Source organism: Oncorhynchus mykiss, chromosome 12, assembly GCF_013265735.2.
Source record: "Oncorhynchus mykiss isolate Arlee chromosome 12, USDA_OmykA_1.1, whole genome shotgun sequence".
Taxonomy (NCBI): domain Eukaryota; kingdom Metazoa; phylum Chordata; class Actinopteri; order Salmoniformes; family Salmonidae; genus Oncorhynchus; species Oncorhynchus mykiss.
In genome coordinates this window covers 101,716,680-101,738,693 of record NC_048576.1, presented here as the reverse complement: position 1 = coordinate 101,738,693, position 22,014 = coordinate 101,716,680, and the positions used below count along the sequence as shown (strand labels likewise).

Sequence of the window (22,014 nt, the reverse complement as noted above, 5' to 3'; positions counted from 1 at the left end):
GAAAAGTACAATATATCCTTGTATACTTGTACAACTATGGAGCGTATGTCCATATATAATTATATATAATTGTATAATTAGTTTTTCAACATAAAAGACAACACATGATCACATTGGTATTTTAACAGTGTTGTTGTAAGAGGTCCTCACTACTATAGAAAGACGCGCATGTGTGTGTGTGTGTGTGTCCAGAGTGTGTGTGTCCAGTGTGTGTGTGTCCAGAGTGTGTGTCCAGAGTGTGTGTGTCCAGAGTGTGTGTGTATCTAGTGTGTGTGTGTATCTAGTGTGTGTGTGTGTCCAGAGTGTGTGTGTCCAGAGTGTGTGTGTCCAGTGTGTGTGTGTCCTGTGCGTGTGTGTCCTGTGCGTGTGTGTCCTGTGCGTGTGTGTATCTAGTGTGTGTGTGTGTGTCCAGCGTGTGTCTGTGAGTCTGTGTCTGTGTCTGTGAGTCCAGTGTGTGTGTGTGTGTGTCCAGTGTGAGTCTGTGAGTCCAGTGTGTGTGTGTGTGTGTGCACTGTGTTTGTGTGTGTGTGTATTTGTCCAGTGTGTGTGTGTGTGTGTGTGTCCAGTGTGTTTCTGTGAGTCCAGTGTGTGTGTGTGAGTGTGTGTGACCAGTGTGTGTGTGTGTGTCCAGTGTGTGTGTGTGAGTGTGTGTGACCAGTGTGTTTCTGTGAGTCCAGTGTGTGTGTGTGTGTGTGTGTATGTGTGTGTGTCCAGTGTGTGTGTGTGTAACCAGTGTGTGTGTCCAGTGTGTGTTTGTGTGTGTGTGTCCAGTGTGTGTGTGTGTCCTGTGTGTATATGTTTGTCCTGTGTGTGTGTGTGTGTGTGTCCAGTGTGTGTGTGTGTGTATTTGTCCAGTGTGTGTGTGTCTGTGTGTCCAGTGTGTGTCTGTGTGAGTCCAGTGTGTGTTTGTGTGTGTGTCCAGTGTGTGTCTGTAAGTCCAGTGTGTGTGTGTGTGTGTGTGTGTGTGTAACCAGTGTGTGTGTCCAGTGTGAGTGTGTGTGTGTGTCCAGTGTGTGTTTGTGTGTGTGTGTGTGTGTGTCCAGTGTGTGTCTGTGAGTCCAGTGTGTGTGTGTGTGTGTGTGTGTGTGTGTCCAGTGTGTGTTTGTGTGTGTGTGTGTGTGTGTAACCAGTGTGTGTCCAGCAGGTGTATGTGTGAGTCCAGTGTGTGTTTGTGTGTGTGTGTGTGTGTGTCCAGTGTGTGTCTGTAAGTCCAGTGTGTGTGTGTGTGTGTGTGTGTGTGTGTGTGTGTAACCAGTGTGTGTGTCCAGTGTGAGTGTGTGTGTGTGTCCAGTGTGTGTTTGTGTGTGTCCAGTGTGTGTCTGTGAGTCCAGTGTGTGTGTGTGTGTGTGTGTGTGTGTGTCCAGTGTGTGTTTGTGTGTGTGTGTGTGTGTGTCCAGTGTGTGTGTGTGTGTCCAGTGTGTGTCTGTGAGTCCAGTGTGTGTGTGTGTGTGTGTGTGTGTGTCCAGTGTGTGTGTCCAGTGTGAGTGTGTGTGTGTGTCCAGTGTGAGTGTGTGTGCGTCCAGTGTGTGTGTCCGGTGTGTGTCCAGTGTGTGTGTATGTCCTGTGTGTGTGTATGTCCTGTGTGTGAGTGTTTGTGTTCAGTATGTGTGTGTGTGTGTCTGTGAGTGTGTGTGTCAGGTTATTATTTACAGGGACACTGAGTCGCCTTCCCACCAAACCCCAAACCCTGAATAGAGGGGCTCAGTGAATGTGGAGGTGAATGTGATCAGGTGGGTCAGTGTGTCAGAGGAGGCTCTATAGAAGGACAGAGTGCCGGCTGGCCAGTCCAGATACACTCCTACTCTGTGGGAGCTGGAGGAGGGGACGTCTATGAGAGTCCGATTATTATTGTGCCAGGCAGTGTAACTGTTGTCAGAGCAGGTCAGACTCCAGGACTTGTCATTCCATCCAAGCCTACTGTCATCACCCCTTCCTCTCCTGCTGATTCCTTTATATGTCACTCCTATAACAGCACCCCCTCTCCCACTCCACTCTACCTCCCAGTAACAGCGCCCAGTCAGACCCTCTCTACACAGCACCTGTTCCCAGTCCTCAAATCTCTCTGGGTGATCAGGATACGGCTGCTCCTCTCTCCTACATGTCACCTTTCTGTTCTCCTCAGACAGAGAGAGGAGTCTGTTTACTGTGTTTGGGTCCAGTGTGAGATCACAGACATCTGATGGATGAAACCAGACACAATATTAGAAATCATCATCATTCACATTAGAATGTTAACTCACTTTTCACTAATTCATTTAATGTAGATGTTTCTAGGTATCAAAAGGAGAAGTTAAGGTAACTTGAGACTTGTTGAATGATCATGTGTTGTACTGTATGGTAATATAAAACACACTTATTCCCATTAATTACACACACACACACACACACACACACACACACACACAGTCAAATCAACTCGTTGTAAACATTGGTGTCCCTGATTTCTGCTTTGGTAGAACTACAGCTGATATTTAATATGACCAAGTAAGTCATGATGGTGGTCTTTGACTTGAATTAACTTGAATTAAGACTTATTCTTAGTCATATTCTTCACAGCAGTCAACACTCACATTTTCTAGGCCCAGGTTTCATTCTGTTCTCTCCACCATGTTCCACACTGTAGCGGTAAGCAGAAGAACAGACAGTCATTGAGGGATACACCTGAACTCACTCACACACACACACACACACACACACACACACACACACACACTGGACTCACACAGACACACACTGGACACACACACACTGGACACAGAGACAAACTGAACTCACACACACACACACAGTCAGCATATAACTTTGTCCAAGTGGTGGTCAGAATGTTTGTCTTAACTAGCCTGATAAGTCAAACATGTCTGATATGAACATTGACATAAACCCTCTACATACTTGAGTTTCTCCAGTCTGCAGTGTGGATCCTCCAGTCTAGCAGAGAGCAGTCTGACTCCTGAGTCTCCTGGGTGATTGTTACTCAGGTCCAGCTCTCTCAGGTGTGAGGGGTTTGACCTCAGAGCTGAGGCCAGAGAAGCACAGCCTTCCTCTGTGACTAGACAGCCTGACAGCCTGCAAAGAGTCAAATCATATTAAAATCACACAGATATTCTTTGGTGGTGAAAATAGTGACAGTATATATGTTTTATCAACTAATCATCAAAGTGTTGCTTATAGAGAGAACAAATATTATAGTAGACTGACCAGACCAGTTTAAAAGCAGTATCAGTCAGAAGACAGACAGTGAGGTATCAGATTTAGATTGTATTGAGTATACAGTCCACACCATATCTATTTAGACAATGAGGAATCAGATTTAGATTGTATTGAGTATACAGTCCACACCATATCTATTTAGACAGTGAGGTATCAGATTTAGATTGTATTGAGTATACAGTCCACACCATATCTATTTAGACAGTGAGGTATCAGATTTAGATTGTATTGAGTATACAGTCCACACCATATCTATTTAGACAGTGAGGTATCAGATTTAGATTGTATTGAGTATACAGTCCACACCATATCTATTTAGACAGTGAGGAATCAGATTTAGATTGTATTGAGTATACAGTCCACACCATATCTATTTAGACAGTGAGGTATCAGATTTAGATTGTATTGAGTATACAGTCCACACCATATCTATTTAGACAGTGAGGTATCAGATTTAGATTGTATTGAGTATACAGTCCACACCATATCTATTTAGACAGTGAGGTATCAGATTTAGATTGTATTGAGTAAACAGTCCACACCATATCTATTTAGACAGTGAGGTATCAGATTTAGATTGTATTGAGTATACAGTCCACACCATATCTATTTAGACAGTGAGGTATCAGATTTAGATTGTATTGAGTATACAGTCCACACCATATCTATTTAGACAGTGAGGAATCAGATTTAGATTGTATTGAGTATACAGTCCACACCATATCTATTTAGACAGTGAGGTATCAGATTTAGATTGTATTGAGTATACAGTCCACACCATATCTATTTAGACAGTGAAGCTAACATTTCAAATGTGGCTCTATTCTCCAACATTTTGGATTGAGGTCTACAACAAAACATGCTAACCTCTCACCATTACCAATAACAGAGACTACAACAAAACATGCTAACCTCTCACCATTACCAATAACAGAGGCTACAACAAAACATGCTAACCTCTCACCATTTCCAATAACAGAGGCTACAACAAAACATACTAACCTCTCACCATTACCAATAACAGAGGCTACAACAAAACATACTAACCTCTCATCATTACCAATAACATAGGCTACAACAAAACATGCTAACCTCTCACCATTACCAATAACAGAGGCTACAACAAAACATGCTAACCTCTCACCATTACCAATAACAGAGACTACAACAAAACATGCTAACCTCTCACCATTACCAATAACAGAGGCTACAACAAAACATGCTAACCTCTCACCATTACCAATAACAGAGGCTACAACAAAACATGCTAACCTCTCACCATTACCAATAACAGAGACTACAACAAAACATGTTAACCTCTCACCATTACCAATAACAGAGGCTACAACAAAACATGCTAACCTCTCACCATTACCAATAACAGAGACTACAACAAAACATGCTAACCTCTCACCATTACCAATAACAGAGGCTACAACAAAACATGCTAACCTCTCACCATCACCAATAACAGAGGCTACAACAAAACATACTAACCTCTCACCATTACCAATAACAGAGGCTACAACAAAACATGCTAACCTCTCACCATTACCAATAACAGAGGCTACAACAAAACATGCTAACCTCTCACCATTACCAGTAACAGAGTCTACAACAAAACATGCTAACCTCTCACCATTACCAATAACAGAGGCTACAACAAAACATACTAACCTCTCACCATTACCAATAACAGAGGCTACAACAAAACATGCTAACCTCTCACCATTACCAGTAACAGAGTCTACAACAAAACATGCTAACCTCTCACCATTACCAATAACAGAGGCCACAACAAAACATGCTAACCTCTCACCATTACCAATAACAGAGGATACAACAAAACATACTAACCTCTCACCATTACCAATAACAGAGGCTACAACAAAGCATGCTAACCTCTCACCATTACCAATAACAGAGGCTACAACAAAACATGCTAACCTCTCACCATTACCAATAACAGAGGGGGTCTGATCTTTGTGCCTCTGTAACTTTCTCATTCATCATTATTCTCGATTCATTCCTGATTATTCATCATCATAGTAGCATCCACATGAATGTAGAAGTGTTCAGAAACATCTTCTATTCTTACTGACAATACAAGTGAAGTGACTCCAAAATGACAGGACATTATTCACCATTCAGATTCTATTAGGAAAACATCTAAAACACAACCGAGACAAACTGCAAATTATATGAATTACGACTTTTTCAAATGGGAGAACTACATACATAAAGTGCTTTCATATCTGATAATACTGACCTCAGAGTCTCCAGTTTACAGTGGGGATTCTCCATTATAGCAGAGAGCAGCTTCACTCCTGAATCCTTCAGGTCATTGTTACTCAGGTCCAGCTCTCTCAGGTGTGAGGGGTTTGACCTCAGAGCTGAGACCAGAGAAACACAGCCTTCCTCTGTGACTCCACAGCCTGACAGCCTGCAAAGAGTCAAATCATATTAAAATCACACTGCTATTCTTTGGTGGTTAAAATAGTGGCAGTATATTTTTCAACATTTTCAGATACATCAGTGTCCTGAAACCTGCCATATCTATTCATAAATGAATGTATCATTATTATAAATGACAAATTATCAAAGTATTGCTTGTTGAGAGAAAAATGTACAGACCAGTTATCATTATAAATTATCATAATATTACTAGTAGAGAGAAACATGAAAAGTACAAATATTATAGTCGACTGACAAGACCAGTTTAAAAAGCAGTATCAGTCTGTTTCACCATTTAGAAAAATAAAGTAAATATAATAATAAATAATAAAATAAATGAAAGCCCTTTATGTTTCCAGTCTCCCCAAGAAGTCATCAGTAATCTGACCAATTACCTTATAGTGTATTAAAGTAGTCAAAAGTTGAGTATTTGGTCGTAAACTCGTTGGTTGCATTTGCAGTTTGTTTTGGTCCCAGATTATTTGAACAATGAGACATCAAGCCTGTGACTGCCATGATTGAGAAAGATCATGAATGAATAATGAGTGAGAAAGTTACAGAGGCTAAAACAAAACACGGTAACATCTCACCATTACAAATAACAGAGGCCACAACAAAACATGCTAACCTCTCACCATTACCAATAACAGAGGATACAACAAAACATGCTAACCTCTCACCATTACCAATAACAGAGGATACAACAAAACATGCTAACCTCTCACCATTACCAATAACAGAGACTACAACAAAACATTACAAACCTCTCATCATTACAAATAACAGAGGCTACAACAAAACATGCTAACCTCTCACCATTACCAATAACAGAGACTATAACAAAACATGCTAACCTCTCATCATTACCAATAACAGAGGATACAACAAAACATACTAACCTCTCACCCTTACCAATAACAGAGGATACAACAAAACATGCTAACCTCTCACCATTACCAATAACAGAGGATACAACAAAACATACTAACCCCTCACCATTACCAATAACAGAGACTACAACAAAACATGCTAACCTCTCACCATTACCAATAACAGAGGATACAACAAAACATACTAACCCCTCACCATTACCAATAACAGAGGATACAACAAAACATACTAACCTCTCACCATTACCAATAACAGAGACTACAACAAAACATACTAACCTCTCACCATTACCAATAACAGAGGATACAACAAAACATGCTAACCTCTCACCATTACCAATAACAGAGGATACAACAAAACATACTAACCTCTCACCATTACCAATAACAGAGGATACAACAAAACATACTAACCTCTCACCATTACCAATAACAGAGGGGGTCTGATCTTTGTGCCTCTGTAACTTTCTCATTCATCATTATTCTCGATTCATTCCTGATTATTCATCATCATAGTAGCATCCACATGAATGTAGAAGTGTTCAGAAACATCTTATATTCTTACTGACAATACAAGTGAAGTGACTCCAAAATGACAGGACATTATTCACCATTCAGTTTCTATTAGGAAAAACATAAAACACAACCGAGACAAACTGCAAATTATATTAATTACGACTTTTTCAAATGGGAGAACTACATACATAAAGTGCTTTCATATCTGATAATACGGACCTCAGAGTCTCCAGTTTACAGTGGGGATTCCCCAGTCCAGCAGAGAGCAGCTTCACTCCTGAATCCTTCAGGTCATTGTTACTCAGATCCAGCTCTCTCAGGTGTGAGGGGTTTGACCTCAGAGCTGAGACCAGAGAAGCACAGCCTTCCTCTGTGACTCCACAGCCTGACAGCCTGACAAAGAGATCATCATGACTTCACAAACACACTGTTAATTTAATGAGTAGTGTAGAAGGACAATGGCAGATGCATTTGGTTAATTATCCAAAACAACATATAGATGAATTTTCCATCTCCTAGAATTGTATGGTCATATTGTTATACTAATGTGAAAATCAATGCATTTATTCAATATGTTTTATAAATATAATATTATACACATATTATAATACATATTTTTCTCTAAACTGAATATTTATTCTAGCTGATTAGTACTTGAATGTCATTGTATTTACTCACAGAGCAGCTCTGGAGGCTTTGACCACTGTCTCCTAATATGAAACATTATATCTCAAATCCAAAATACTGGAGCAAAGCACCAAATATAAAACTGTAATCTTCACTGTCCAAACACATATGGTGTGGACTATGTTTGTCTGGTAAACACATGTGGATCTGGTGAACAGTTATCACTTGTTGACCAACTACAGGAATACTGACCTCAGAGTCTCCAGTTTACAGTGGGGATTCCCCAGTCCAACAGAGAGCAGCTTCACTCCTGAATCCTTCAGGTCATTGTTACTCAGATCCAGCTCTCTCAGGTGTGAGGGGTTTGACTCCAGAGCTGAGACCAGAGAAGCACAGCCTTCCTCTGTGACTCCACAGCCTGACAGCCTGCAAAGAGATCATCATGACTTCACAAACAGACTGTTAATTTAACGAGTAGCAAAGGACAATGGCAGATGCATTTGGTTTATTCTCCCAAACAACATTTAGATTCTAATTCCATCTCCTAAATTTGAATGGTCATATTGTTATACTATTGTGAACACCACACAGCATTGATTCAATATGTTATTCAATATAATCTTATATTCCCTAAATTCAATATTTCTTCCTGATGATTAGTTCTTAAATGTCATTTGATGTACTCACAGAGAAGCTCTGGAGGCTTTGACCACTGGCAGCAGCCTAAGAAGACCTTCCTCTGATCTGGAGTATTTCTTCAGGTCAAACACATCCAGCTCCTTTTCTGAAGTCAGCAACACAAAGATCAGAGCTGACCACTGTGCAGGTGACAGCTTGGCTTCTGAGAGACTTCCTGATCTCAGGTATCTTTGGATCTCCTCCACTAGAGAATGGTCATTCAGTTCATTCAGACAGTGGAACAGATTGATGCTCCTCTCTGGAGAGAGATCCTCCCTGATCTTCTCCTTGATGTACTTCACTGTTTCTTCATGGCTCTGTGAGCAGCTTGTCTTTGTCAGTAGACCTCGTAAGTGCTTCTGATTGGACTCCAGTGAGAGGCCCAGAAGGAAGCGGAGGAAAAGGTCCAGGTTTCCTGTCTCACTTTGTAAGGCTTTATCCACAGCACTCTTGTAGACAGTAACTTTACGCCTTTGTTTGATCCTCGCAAAAAGGTTCCTGGACGTTGATTGCAGTTTGTCCATTAGATTCTCATTGTTGTTGATGAATGAGAGGAACACATATACAGCAGCCAGAAACTCCTGAATGCTCAGATGAACAAAGCAGTACACCTTGTCCTGGTACAGCCCACATTCCTCTTTAAAGAGCTGTGTGCACAATCCTGAGTACACTGAGGCTTCATTGACATCAATGCCAGCCTCTTTCAGGTCTTCTTCATAGAAAATCAGATTGCCATTCACAAGCTGTTGAAAAGCCAGTTTTCCCAGTGACAGAATGCTCTCTTTATTCCAGTGTGGACCTGTCTCTTCTTTCCCAAGATACTTTTCATTCTTCTGTTTGGTATGAAACACCACAAGGTGTGTGTACATCTCAGTCAGAGTCTTGGGCATCTCTTCTCTCTTATGTTTCAGCATGTGTTCAAGGACTGTTGCAGAAATCCAACAGAAGACTGGAATGTGGCACATGATGTGGAGGCTCCTTGATGTCTTTATGTGTGAGATGATTCTGCTGGCCAGGTCCTCATCACTGAATCTCTTCCTGAAGTACTCCTCCTTCTGTGGGTCATTGAACCCTCGTACCTCTGTCACCTGGTCAACACACCCTGAAGGGATCTTATTGGCTGCTGCAGGTCGGGTAGTTATCCAGAGGAGAGCAGAGGGAAGGAGATTTCCCTTGATGAGATTTGTCAGCAGAACATCCACTGAGGTTGACTCTGTGACGTCCCAACAGATCTTGTTCTTCTGGAAGTCTAGGGGCAGTCGGCACTCATCCAGACCATCAAAGATGAACAGAACTTTGTACTTGTTGTAGTTGGAGATTATTGATTGTTTGGTTTCCATTGAGAAGTGATTAAGAAGTTCAATGAAAGTGTGTTTGTCCTTTTTCATCAAATTCAGCTCCCGAAAAGGGAATGAAAATACAAATTGGACATCCTGATTTGCTTTTCCTTCAGCCCAGTCCAGAATGAACTTCTGCACAGAGACTGTTTTTCCAATGCCAGCGACTCCCTTTGTCAGCACAGTTCTGATACGTTTGTCTTGTCCAGTTAAGGGTTTGAAGATGTCGTTACATTTGATTGCAGTCTCTGGTCTTGCTTGTTTCCTGGTTGTTGTCTCAATCTGTCTCAGCTCATGTTCATTATTGACCTCTCCTGTTCCACCCTCTGTGATGTAGAGCTCTGTGTAGATCTTATTGAGAAGTGTTGGGTTTCCTTGTTTAGCGATCCCCTCAAATACACATTGAAACTTCTTCTTTAGATTAGATTTGAGTTCACGTTGGCAAATCACAGCGAGCTCATCTGAATGAATAAATAACACAGAGGATATTAATATTACGTCTGTTTTAATGCCTACACTATTGTAGGACTGTTATAAAGTTTTACATTATAATAATGTACTCTCTTAACTGACTGTATACATGTTTAAATGTTTTCATAATGCATTACAGACTGGTGTGACTGATTATATTATTATTGGTATTATTGATGGTATTATTAATGTTCTCTCTCTCTCTCTAAATGAATCACCACAACACATCCCTGCTGCTACTTGATGAGGTCACTAGGTGTTGTGTTAAGGCTGCTACAATATCATTAAGTTACACAGCTACTTTAGTTGTACTTTAGCTACAGCTTTTAAATGTTATAAAACAGCATTCAACATGAGATAGACAGATCTTACATTTCTCCAGTGTGTCAGACTGGTGTGACTGATTATATTATTAATTCTCACGCTCTCAATGAATCAACACAACACATCCCTGCCGCTACTTGATGAGGTCACTAGGTGTTGTTTTGAGACTATGAAATATACTTATTCATGTCACTGAGGGACTTTAGGGGGTCTACACCAGAAGGTAATGGTTATAGGAGGAAGGTATATAGTGGAGGGTCTACACCAGAAGGTAATGGGTATAGGAGGAAGGTATATAGTGGAGGGTCTACACCAGAAGGTAATGGTTATAGGAGGAAGGTATATAGTAGAGGGTCTACACCAGAAGGTAATGTTTATAGGAGGAAGGTATATAGTAGAGGGTCTACACCAGAAGGTAATGTTTATAGGAGGAAGGTATATAGTAGAGGGTCTACACCAGAAGGTAATGTTTATAGGAGGAAGGTATATAGTAGAGGGTCTACACCAGAAGGTAATGTTTATAGGAGGAAGGTATATAGTGGAGGGTCTACACCAGAAGGTAATGGGTATCTGTAGGAGGAAGGTATATAGTGGAGGGTCTACACCAGAAGGTAATGGTTATAGGAGGAAGGTATATAGTAGAGGGTCTACACCAGAAGGTAATGGGTATCTGTAGGAAGGTATATAGTGGAGGGTCTACACCAGAAGGTAATGGGTATCTGTAGGAGGAAGGTATATAGTGGAGGGTCTACACCAGAAGGTAATGTTTATAGGAGGAAGGTATATAGTGGAGGGTCTACACCAGAAGGTAATGGGTATCAGTAGGAGGAAGGTATATAGTGGAGGGTCTACACCAGAAGGTAATGGTTATAGGAGGAAGGTATATAGTGGAGGGTCTACACCAGAAGGTAATGGGTATCTGTAGGAGGAAGGTATATAGTGGAGGGTCTACACCAGAAGGTAATGTTTATAGGAGGAAGGTATATAGTGGAGGGTCTACACCAGAAGGTAATGGGTATCAGTAGGAGGAAGGTATATAGTGGAGGGTCTACACCAGAAGGTAATGGTTATAGGAGGAAGGTATATAGTGGAGGGTCTACACCAGAAGGTAATGGGTATAGGAGGAAGGTATATAGTGGAGGGTCTACACCAGAAGGTAATGGTTATAGGAGGAAGGTCTATAGTGGAGGGTCTAGACCAGAAGGTAATGGGTATCTGTAGGAGGAAGGTATATAGTGGAGGGTCTACACCAGAAGGTAATGGTTATAGGAGGAAGGTCTATAGTGGAGGGTCTAGACCAGAAGGTAATGGTTATAGGAGGAAGGTATATAGTGGAGGGTCTACACCAGAAGGTAATGGTTATAGGAGGAAGGTCTATAGTGGAGGGTCTAGACCAGAAGGTAATGGTTATAGGAGGAAGGTATATAGTGGAGGGTCTACACCAGAAGGTAATGGTTATAGGAGGAAGGTATATAGTGGAGGGTCTACACCAGAAGTTAATGGTTATAGGAGGAAGGTATATAGTAGAGGGTCTACACCAGAAGGTAATGGTTATAGGGGGAGGTATATAGTGGAGGGTCTACACCAGAAGGTAATGGGTATCTGTAGGAGGAAGGTATATAGTGGAGGGTCTACACCAGAAGGTAATGGGTATCTGTAGGAGGAAGGTACAGTATATAGTGGAGGGTCTACACCAGAAGGTAATGGTTATAGGGGGGAGGTATATAGTGGAGGGTCTACACCAGAAGGTAATGATTATAGGGGGGAGGTATATAGTGGAGGGTCTACACCAGAAGGTAATGGGTATCTGTAGGAGGAAGGTATATAGTGGAGGGTCTACACCAGAAGGTAATGGGTATCTGTAGGAGGAAGGTATATAGTGGAGGGTCTACACTAGAATGTAATGGTTATAGGAGGAAGGTATATAGTGGAGGGTCTAGACCAGAAGGTAATGGTTATAGGAGGAAGGTATATAGTGGAGGGTCTACACCAGAAGGTAATGGTTATAGGAGGAAGGTATATAGTAGAGGGTCTAGACCAGAAGGTAATGGTTATAGGAGGAAGGTATATAGTGGAGGGTCTAGACCAGAAGGTAATGGTTATAGGAGGAAGGTATATAGTGGAGGGTCTACACCAGAAGGTAATGGTTATAGGAGGAAGGTACATAGTGGAGGGTCTACACCAGAAGGTAATGGTTATAGGAGGAAGGTATATAGTGGAGGGTCTACACCAGAAGGTAATGGTTATAGGAGGAAGGTATATAGTGGAGGGTCTACACCAGAAGGTAATGGTTATAGGAGGAAGGTATATAGTGTATGCACTAAGCTTGGAATGTGTTGGTGCAGGGAAGTGATTACATGTGGCAGGCATTGAAAAGGGGAGAGAGCCATGGATTAGTGATGGAGGGGGGTCAGATGAAGTGAGGAAGAACAGATATCACTAAGGTTTATAGAGCAACATAGATACATTGGCTGTTCGGCTGCGGAGGAGGAGACTCAGCCTAGGAGAAAGGGAGGAGACTCAGCCTAGGAGAAAGGGAGGAGGAGACTCAGCCTAGGAGAAAGGGAGGAGGAGACTCAGCCTAGGAGAAAGGGTTAAATATCAGTGCTTGTGTCAGATGTTTTGTTGTCTGAATAACAGCTGTACCGACCCCTTGGGAAGAATTCAACTTGGTTAAAGCTTCTCTAGTGTCCGTGACTTATTTACTCTGAAAAATTACAGTGTTAAGGCTGCTACAATATCATTGAGTTACACAGCTACTTTAGCTGTACTTTAGCTACAACTTTTAAATGTTATAAAACAGCATTCAACATGAGGCAGACAGATCTTACATTTCTCCAGTGTGTCAGCAAGCTCCTTCTGGTTCATTTTCCTCAGGATGTGCAGTGTGATCTTCAGAGCCCCCTCTCTGGCACTGCTCTCCAGCTTCTCATCTTCAGTATCCACCACTTCCTTATCCTGCTTCTGACTCTCAAAGCCTTCTGGGAGTTCTGGACTAAGAATCCTCTTGAACATCTTCAGCTCGTTCTTCACAAATGTCATAATTTTCTCTTCAAGCAACTGAAATAAATCAAGTAAATAAGTTAAGCAAGATAATAAATGCTTTCTCAATAACACATTAATGAATGATTGACAGGTCAACTTTGCTTGAGGTAAACAAAAACAAATGTACATAACAGGACCACATACACTGAATATGGAGGCCAGGTCTGTTTGATGACTCTGGGAAGACTGACCACTGAGAATCTCTGACTCTGATCTCCCCTGTTGGTTTCTGTGGACAAAACATGAGATTACATCTCCTCATCCAGGGAGTACACACACACACACAAACACACACACACACACACACACACTGACACACACTGACACACACACACACACACACACACACACGGGGGGAATGTTGTGTTTGTTTAATATTGTTTTAGGACTATGCAAATGGACAAAATGATTAGCCTATGGATTATGAAAACAACAACAATAAATGGGAAAATGGGAGAGGAGAAATGACTAGAGACAGTGTTGTTTAACTCACTGACCAAGACCCATGAGTTCTTCTTACCTTTGTTCAGTAGAAAAGTCTCCCTCTCTAAAGTTTATAGGTAGAATCATAGACTGGTCACTCTTCATGGACACACAGCTGGGAACAGGGGAGGCTGGTCTCTCCTGCTTGATTGGTCTTCAACACAACAGAGACAAACATTACATCTCTCATCTACTCTGAGCTCAGATGGGGAAACATGAGAAGAGTTTCACAAATAGAACTGACTTCTAGACGTTAGTTAATGGCGCGAGCAGTGTGTCATTATTAATAACGATATTAATTTAGCGTCGCGAGCGTTGTAGTCAGTCTGTCAGCCCCGCTAAAAGGCTGGTGTCTTTACTCTGCCTTCTCCGGGGGCATGTTGCGATAAATTTACTAACCGGGAGATTACCGAGCTGTACCGAATAGCTAGGATAACTAGGATGCTGCTGGTAGAGTAGCTAGCTAGCTTACCGAGCTGTACCGAGTAGCTTGGTTAGTTAGCAGGTCGTTCGTCTGTCTTTCGTCTCGATGATGAATCCGGTGAACCACAAAATGAAACAAGGATAGAGAGTGAAAAGGATCTGGCTACACTCACACTGTCCCTGACCGTAAAGAAAAAAGCAAATTGAACACTGATCTTCGGTGTCTCAACACTGTAACAAACTCCGTCGTTATTCCCCAAGATCACCTCAGTCCACTCTGCGCGTAACCGGACAATATCCTTGGCGCCACACCGAACGTGGACGCAGACTGTTCTGTACGGGGACGCGGACAGTTCTGTACGGGGACGCGGACAGTTCTGTACGGGGACGCGGACAGTTCCAGAAGGCGGACATGAGCAGTGCAACACAATCAACTAAACCCAGTCTTTACAGTGGGTTACATTGGTAATATTCATTTTTTATCATTATGTAAAACAAACATTCTGTTTTTTTATAACAATTCCAGATTTTAATAAACATTCCATATTTAATTATCTACATCATGTTATTTCAAGTTCTCCCTTTGGAGCACAACATCATGTTGTTAAAAAATAATCCTAAATTGTGCAACCCCTGCAGTACCTCCACAGACCCCGGATTGAGAACCCCTGCAGTACCTCCACAGACCCCGGATTGAGAACCCCTGCAATACCTCCACAGACCCCGGATTGAGAACCCCTGCAGTACCTCCACAGACCCCGGATTGAGAACCCCTGCAGTACCTCCACAGACCCCGGATTGAGAACCCCTGCAGTACCTCCACAGACCCCGGATTGAGAACCCTGCAGTACCTCCACAGAACCCGGATTGAGAACCCCTGCAGTACCTCCACAGAACCCGGATTGAGAACCCTGCAGTACCTCCACAGACCCCGGATTGAGAACCCTGCAGTACCTCCACAGACCCCGGATTGAGAACCCCTGCAGTCCCTCCACAGACCCCGGATTGAGAACCTCTGCAGTACCTCCACAGACCCCGGATTGAGAACCCCTGCAGTACCTCCACAGACCCCGGATTGAGAACCCCTGCAGTACCCCTGATTTAGCAGATGCTCTTATCCAGAACGATTTACAGTTTGTGCATTCATCTTAAGATAGCTATTTATTTTGGAAATAAACTTGATAAATTATTCATAAAATTATCATCTTACCTCTTAGCTTTGGTGTCATGTCCCTCAGAGAGATGAATTTTAGAAGCAGGGCCCCCCTCCTCTCTCTTCCCGGAGAGACTCATTTTAGAGCACTGACCCCTAAACAGAGATCCAGCATGTTGGTTGTGGTTAACACAGTGACAACTAAACAGAGATCCAACATGTTGGTTGTGGTTAACACAGTGACAACTAAACAGAGATCCAACATGTTGGTTGTGGTTAACACAGTGACAACTAAACAGAGATCCAACATGTTGGTTGTGGTTAACACAGTGACAACTAAACAGAGATCCAGCATGTTGGTTGTGGTTAACACAGTGACAACTAAACAGAGATCCAACATGTTGGTTGTTGTTAACACAGTGACAACTAAACAGAGATCCAACATGTTGGTTGTGGTTAACACAGTGACAACTAAACAGAGATCCAACATGTTGGTTGTGGTTAACACAGTGACAACTAAACAGAGATCCAGCATGTTGGTTGTGGTTAACACAGTGACAACTAAACAGAGATCCAACATGTTGGTTGTGATTAACACAGTGACAACTTATTATTGATTGTCAATTGTTCTCATTTATTCATTATCTCTTTGAGAAATAAAACATTTACTAACAGACATAGAAACAGTCAGGTGATTTAATGCATCACATGAACATGTAGTTGTGACATTTCATCTCCATGGTAACTGTCAATAATAATAATAATAAGTCACTGTTTGTTAAGGTAGTTATAGACAGTACAGCAACACAAGGCCATGTCTCACACTTATTTATATTAATTAATTAATTAATTCATTTTATTATTTAAAAGAGGATATTTATTGTCTTTCAATCTGTTGTTTTCTAAACGTATCTGAGAATGTAGACAGAAGGGCTAAAACAGACATGATTGATCCATTCAGAAAGTTTTTTTGCAACAAGTAAGACATGTTATATTATGTAAAGTAGGCTAGGTTATAATGTATAATAGTGGGTTGTTAGTGATATGTTATATTATGTAAAGTAGACTAGGTTATAATGTATAATAGTGGGTTGTTAGTGATATGTAGATGTTATATTATGTAAAGTAGACTAGGTTATAATGTATAGTAGTGGGTTGTTAGTGATATGTTATATTATGTAAAGTAGACTAGGTTATAATGTATAGTAGTGGGTTGTTAGTGATATGTTATATTATGTAAAGTAGACTAGGTTATAATGTATAGTAGTGGGTTGTTAGTGATATGTAGATGTTATATTATGTAAAGTAGACTAGGTTATAATGTATAGTAGTGGGTTGTTAGTGATATGTTATATTATGTAAAGTAGACTAGGTTATAATGTATAGTAGTGGGTTGTTAGTGATATGTTATATTATGTAAAGTAGACTAGGTTATAATGTATAGTAGTGGGTTGTTAGTGATATGTGATGTTATATTATGTAAAGTAGACTAGGTCATAATGTATAATAGTGGGTTGTTAGTGATATGTAGATGTTATATTATGTAAAGTAGACTAGGTTATAATATATAGTAGTGGGTTGTTAGTGATATGTAGATGTTATATTATGTAAAGTAGACTAGGTTATAATGTATAGTAGTGGGTTGTTAGTGATATGTTATATTATGTAAAGTAGACTAGGTTATAATGTATAGTAGTGGGTTGTTAGTGATATGTTATATTATGTAAAGTAGACTAGGTTATAATATATAGTAGTGGGTTGTTAGTGATATGTTATATTATGTAAAGTAGACTAGGTTATAATGTATAGTAGTGGGTTGTTAGTGATATGTTATATTATGTAAAGTAGACTAGGTTATAATGTATAGTAGTGGGTTGTTAGTGATATGTAGATGTTATATTATGTAAAGTAGACTAGGTTATAATGTATAATAGTGGGTTGTTAGTGATATGTAGATGTTATATTATGTAAAGTAGACTAGGTTATAATGTATAGTAGTGGTTTGTTAGTGATATGCAGATCAAGGTCTATACCTCAGCTGTAGCCTACATATCATAGATGACCAGTCTAAACCTGTTCAGGTCAGTTCACATAATGTTATAGTCCTACCAGTAGCAGGACAGAGAATGTACTGTATATAACCTACATATCATAGATGACCAGCCTAAACCTGTTCAGATCAGTTCACATAATGTTATACTCCTTCCAGTAGCAGGACAGAGAATGTACTGTATATAACCTACATATCATAGATGACCAGTCTAAACCTGTTCAGATCAGGTCACAGAGACCATCAGGTTTGTCAGCATGATAAGTGATCATAGCTCAAATCTACTCTGACTATTGAATGTCTAACATCAACTAACCTTATAATAGTGTGTAGAAAGCCAAGACCAACGAGAGTTTGCCCATCTTTCCTACGTCTCAACACATTTATCTGACTTCTAATGTCCTGAGAAATATGTGCCACAGTTTCAACAGCCATTTTATAACTGCGTAGGCTACAAACACATTTTTAATTTCACATGAGGAAATCACATAACTTACAGTCACTGGTGCAGCCGCCTGTTCTCTTACAGATGAAGTAGCTTTCATAGACAACTGATTCAACCAGCCTAAACAACAGTAAATACAAGATGTCAAATGGTCAAAGGAGAATACATGGAATACATGGAAGATATATATATCCTGAGTCATACACATGAAAGACGGGTGTTTTGCTACAGATGTAGGATCTTAATTTGAGACAGTTTACTGCAGCAGAAAAATTATGTGGATTATAATTAACATTTTAAAGTGTAAAGTGGAAATGACAAACTTCAGAAGCCTTTTAAAACATCAAATACACTGCAAGTTTGAGTTTTCCTGCAACAGGGTGATCAAATTCAGATCCTACATCTGTACAGAGATTATGTCTTTATCTGAAAAAGGAAGTTTGAGTTATTAGCAATGAAGTTGCAACTGTCAGCTGCTGTAAACCTAAGTGATTGGATGTTATAGACCCCAATCTGAACAGTTTCTTCCCCGTGGTTATAGCCTTTAGCTCTATGCTCAGTCTACCTAGTTCAATATATTGTTGTACGTAAACTTATATGACATGTAGAGGATCACTACACTATAGAGGAACTATGATACAATTACATTATCATATGAAATGTAGAGGATCACTACACTATAGATGAACTATGATACAATTACATTATCATATGAAATGTAGAGGATCACTACACTATAGAGGAACTATGATACAATACATTACCATATGAAATGTAGAGGATCACTAGACTATAGAGGAACTATGATACAATTACATTATCATATGAAATGTAGAGGATCACTACACTACAGAGGAACTATGATACAATTACATTATCATATGAAATGTAGAGGATCACTACACTATAGAGGAACTATAGAGGAACTATGATACAATTACATTATCATATGAAATGTAGAGGATCACTACACTATAGAGGAACTATGATACAATTACATTATCATCTGAAATGTTAATTGTAGAACTATAATATATGAATGTTGATATATTGAATTTGACTTGACCACGTCCAGTCAGCTCCATGTTGTATGATTAAACTGACACCAACCTGTTGTTTTTACTTGTGTTTTACTGTCATTCACTATACTAACATTACACCAGACATTTAATGTATCTACTGTTAGGAGTGTTATACTGTCATTCACTATACTAACATTACACTATACATTTAATGTATCTACTGTTAGGAGTGTTATACTGTCATTCACTATACTAACATTACACCAGACATTTAATGTATCTACTGTTAGGAGTGTTATACTGTCATTCACTATACTAACATTACACCAGACATTTAATGTCTCTACTGTTAGGAGTGTTATACTGTCATTCACTATACTAACATTACACCAGACATTTAATATATCTACTGTTAGGAGTGTTGTACTGTCATTCACTATACTAACATTACACCATACATTTAATGTCTCTACACACGTTATAATAATCCCTGGCAGGATTCTCACCTTGTAGCCTGAATTCACAACCAGAACAGGCCTAAACTGGAATGTGAAGCTAACTGAATCTGGCTAACTTTAGAAAACCAGTATATCTGGCTAGTATCATAGTTTACCCCTCAGGCTACAATCAGGTTTCAGCATCAGGCAGGTATCAACATGTCGAGTCGTAGGCAACAACCTGCGATGTATTCATTAGTTTACTCCATAGCCAACAGTTTTAAATGGCACTAATGAATACACACAACCTGTTTTGAGGAAGTGTAAGTTGTCTTTCCACAATATTTATTTGTCTCTTTCACACAAAATACCTTCCTGAGTGAAAAGCATTAACAGCAGATTAGAAAGAGAAAATGTTTGTTTGTTGCTTGTTGTGTTTTAAGCCTGTTTTGAGAAGACAAGTCTATAGACCTATGATACAGTAGGAGATCACCCTGGTCTATAGACCTATGATACAGTAGGATATCACCCTGGTCTATAGACCTATGATACAGTACACTCTTAGAATAAAGAGTTCCAAACAGGTCCTCTGGCTGTCCCCACAGTAGAACGCTTTTGGGTTCCAGGTAGAATTCTCTGTGGAAAGGGTTCTTCATGGAACCCAAAAGGGTTCTACAAAGGGTTCTCCTATGGGGACAGCCAGAGAACCCTTTTAGATTCTAGATGGTGTAGCAGCGATCACCCTGGGGCACACAGATGGGCACAGAACCAATTCACCCCACGCATCTAATTAATATCAAAAACATTTTAAGGAGAGTAGGACTATTATAACACTGTCCACCAGAAATATAATCAACTATATGAATACACATTACAATATCATCAACTATATGAATACACACAACAATATCATCAACTATATGACACATAACATTATCATCAACTATATGAATACACACAACAATATCATCAACTATATTAATACACATTACAATATCATCAACTATATGAATACACACAACAATATCATCAACTATATGAATACACACAACAATATCATCAACTATATTAATACACATAACAATATCAACAACTATATGAATACACATAACAATATCATCAACTATATGAATACACACAACAATATCATCAACTATATGAATACACACAACAATCGTCGTCTTACCTTTTATCTCTCAATAGAAACACAGTCTGGATGATCATCAGGTCGTCTAAAGTTACTTTCATTTGCTCTGCTCATTTACATATCAGGTTCTGCCTGTTTTCTCTCCCACTCCCTCTCTCTTTATAGCTCTTACAATGTGTCTTGGCATACAATCTACAACTGTCTGGAACTCTATTCTTCTGTCTCTCCCCATCACTTTCTCTGTGTCCTCTGTTGCTGTCTCTGTGTCTTGTCTGGTGTCTCCATCATATCCTATTCTGTTGCTGTCTCTGTGTCTTGTCTGGTGTCTCTCCATCACATCCTATTATTCTGTTGCTGTCTCTGTGTCTTGTCTGGTGTCTCTCTCCATCATATCCTATTCTTCTGTTGCTGTCTCTGTGTCTTGTTTGGTGTCTCTCTCCGTCATATCCTATTCTTCTGTTGCTGTCTCTGTGTCTTGTCTGGTGTCTCTCTCCGTCATATCCTATTCTTCTGTTGCTGTCTCTGTGTCTTGTCTGGTGTCTCCATCATATCCTATTCTTCTGTTGCTGTCTCTGTGTCTTGTTTGGTGTCTCTCTCCGTCATATCCTATTCTTCTGTTGCTGTCTCTGTGTCTTGTCTGGTGTCTCTCTCCGTCATATCCTATTGCTCTGTTGCTGTCTCTGTGTATTCTCTGTGTCTCTCTCCATCACCAGAAAATGTTGAGGTTTAGGCATACTATAATACAACATTCACAACATGACAACACAACTACATAACACCATTAAATACAGTTGAGGGTTACTACAATACAACATGACAACACAACTACATAACACCATTAAATACAGTTGAGGGTTACTACAATACAACATGACAACATGACAACACAACTACATAACACCATTAAATACAGTTGAGGGTTACTACAATACAACATGACAACACAACTACATAACACCATTAACTACAGTTGAGGGTTACTACAATACAACATGACAACACAACTACATAACACCATTAAATACAGTTGAGGGTTACTACAATACAACATGACAACACAACTACATAACACCATTAAATACAGTTGAGGGTTACTACAATACAACATGACAACACAGCTACATAACACCATTAAATACAGTTGAGGGTTACTACAATACAACATGACAACACAACTACACAACACCATTAAATACAGTTGAGGGTTACTACAATACAACATGACAACACAACTACATAACACCATTAAATACAGTTGAGGGTTACTACAATACAACATGACAACACAACTACATAACACCA

The 22,014-nt window shown here is 40.0% G+C and overlaps 2 protein-coding genes across 2 annotated transcripts in view; both read right to left on the bottom strand.

Annotated features, from left to right (window-relative positions):
• The window catches only part of LOC110539186 (NLR family CARD domain-containing protein 3-like), an 808,883-nt gene that overhangs the window by 740,598 nt on the left and 46,271 nt on the right, over window positions 1–22,014 (bottom strand). The gene's annotated exons all lie outside the window — the stretch shown is intronic.
• Window positions 1,534–20,905, bottom strand: LOC118937840 (NLR family CARD domain-containing protein 3-like). The gene is made up of 10 exons (XM_036939576.1): window positions 20,752–20,905; window positions 15,669–15,767; window positions 14,073–14,189; window positions 13,697–13,781; window positions 13,339–13,567; window positions 8,385–10,173; window positions 7,950–8,123; window positions 2,893–3,066; window positions 2,571–2,617; window positions 1,534–2,176 (listed from the first exon to the last, which is right to left on the bottom strand). The coding sequence occupies exons 1-10, from the start codon at window positions 20,811–20,813 to the stop codon at window positions 1,647–1,649; spliced, it is 3,306 nt and encodes a 1,101-aa protein (XP_036795471.1). The 5' UTR covers window positions 20,814–20,905; the 3' UTR covers window positions 1,534–1,646.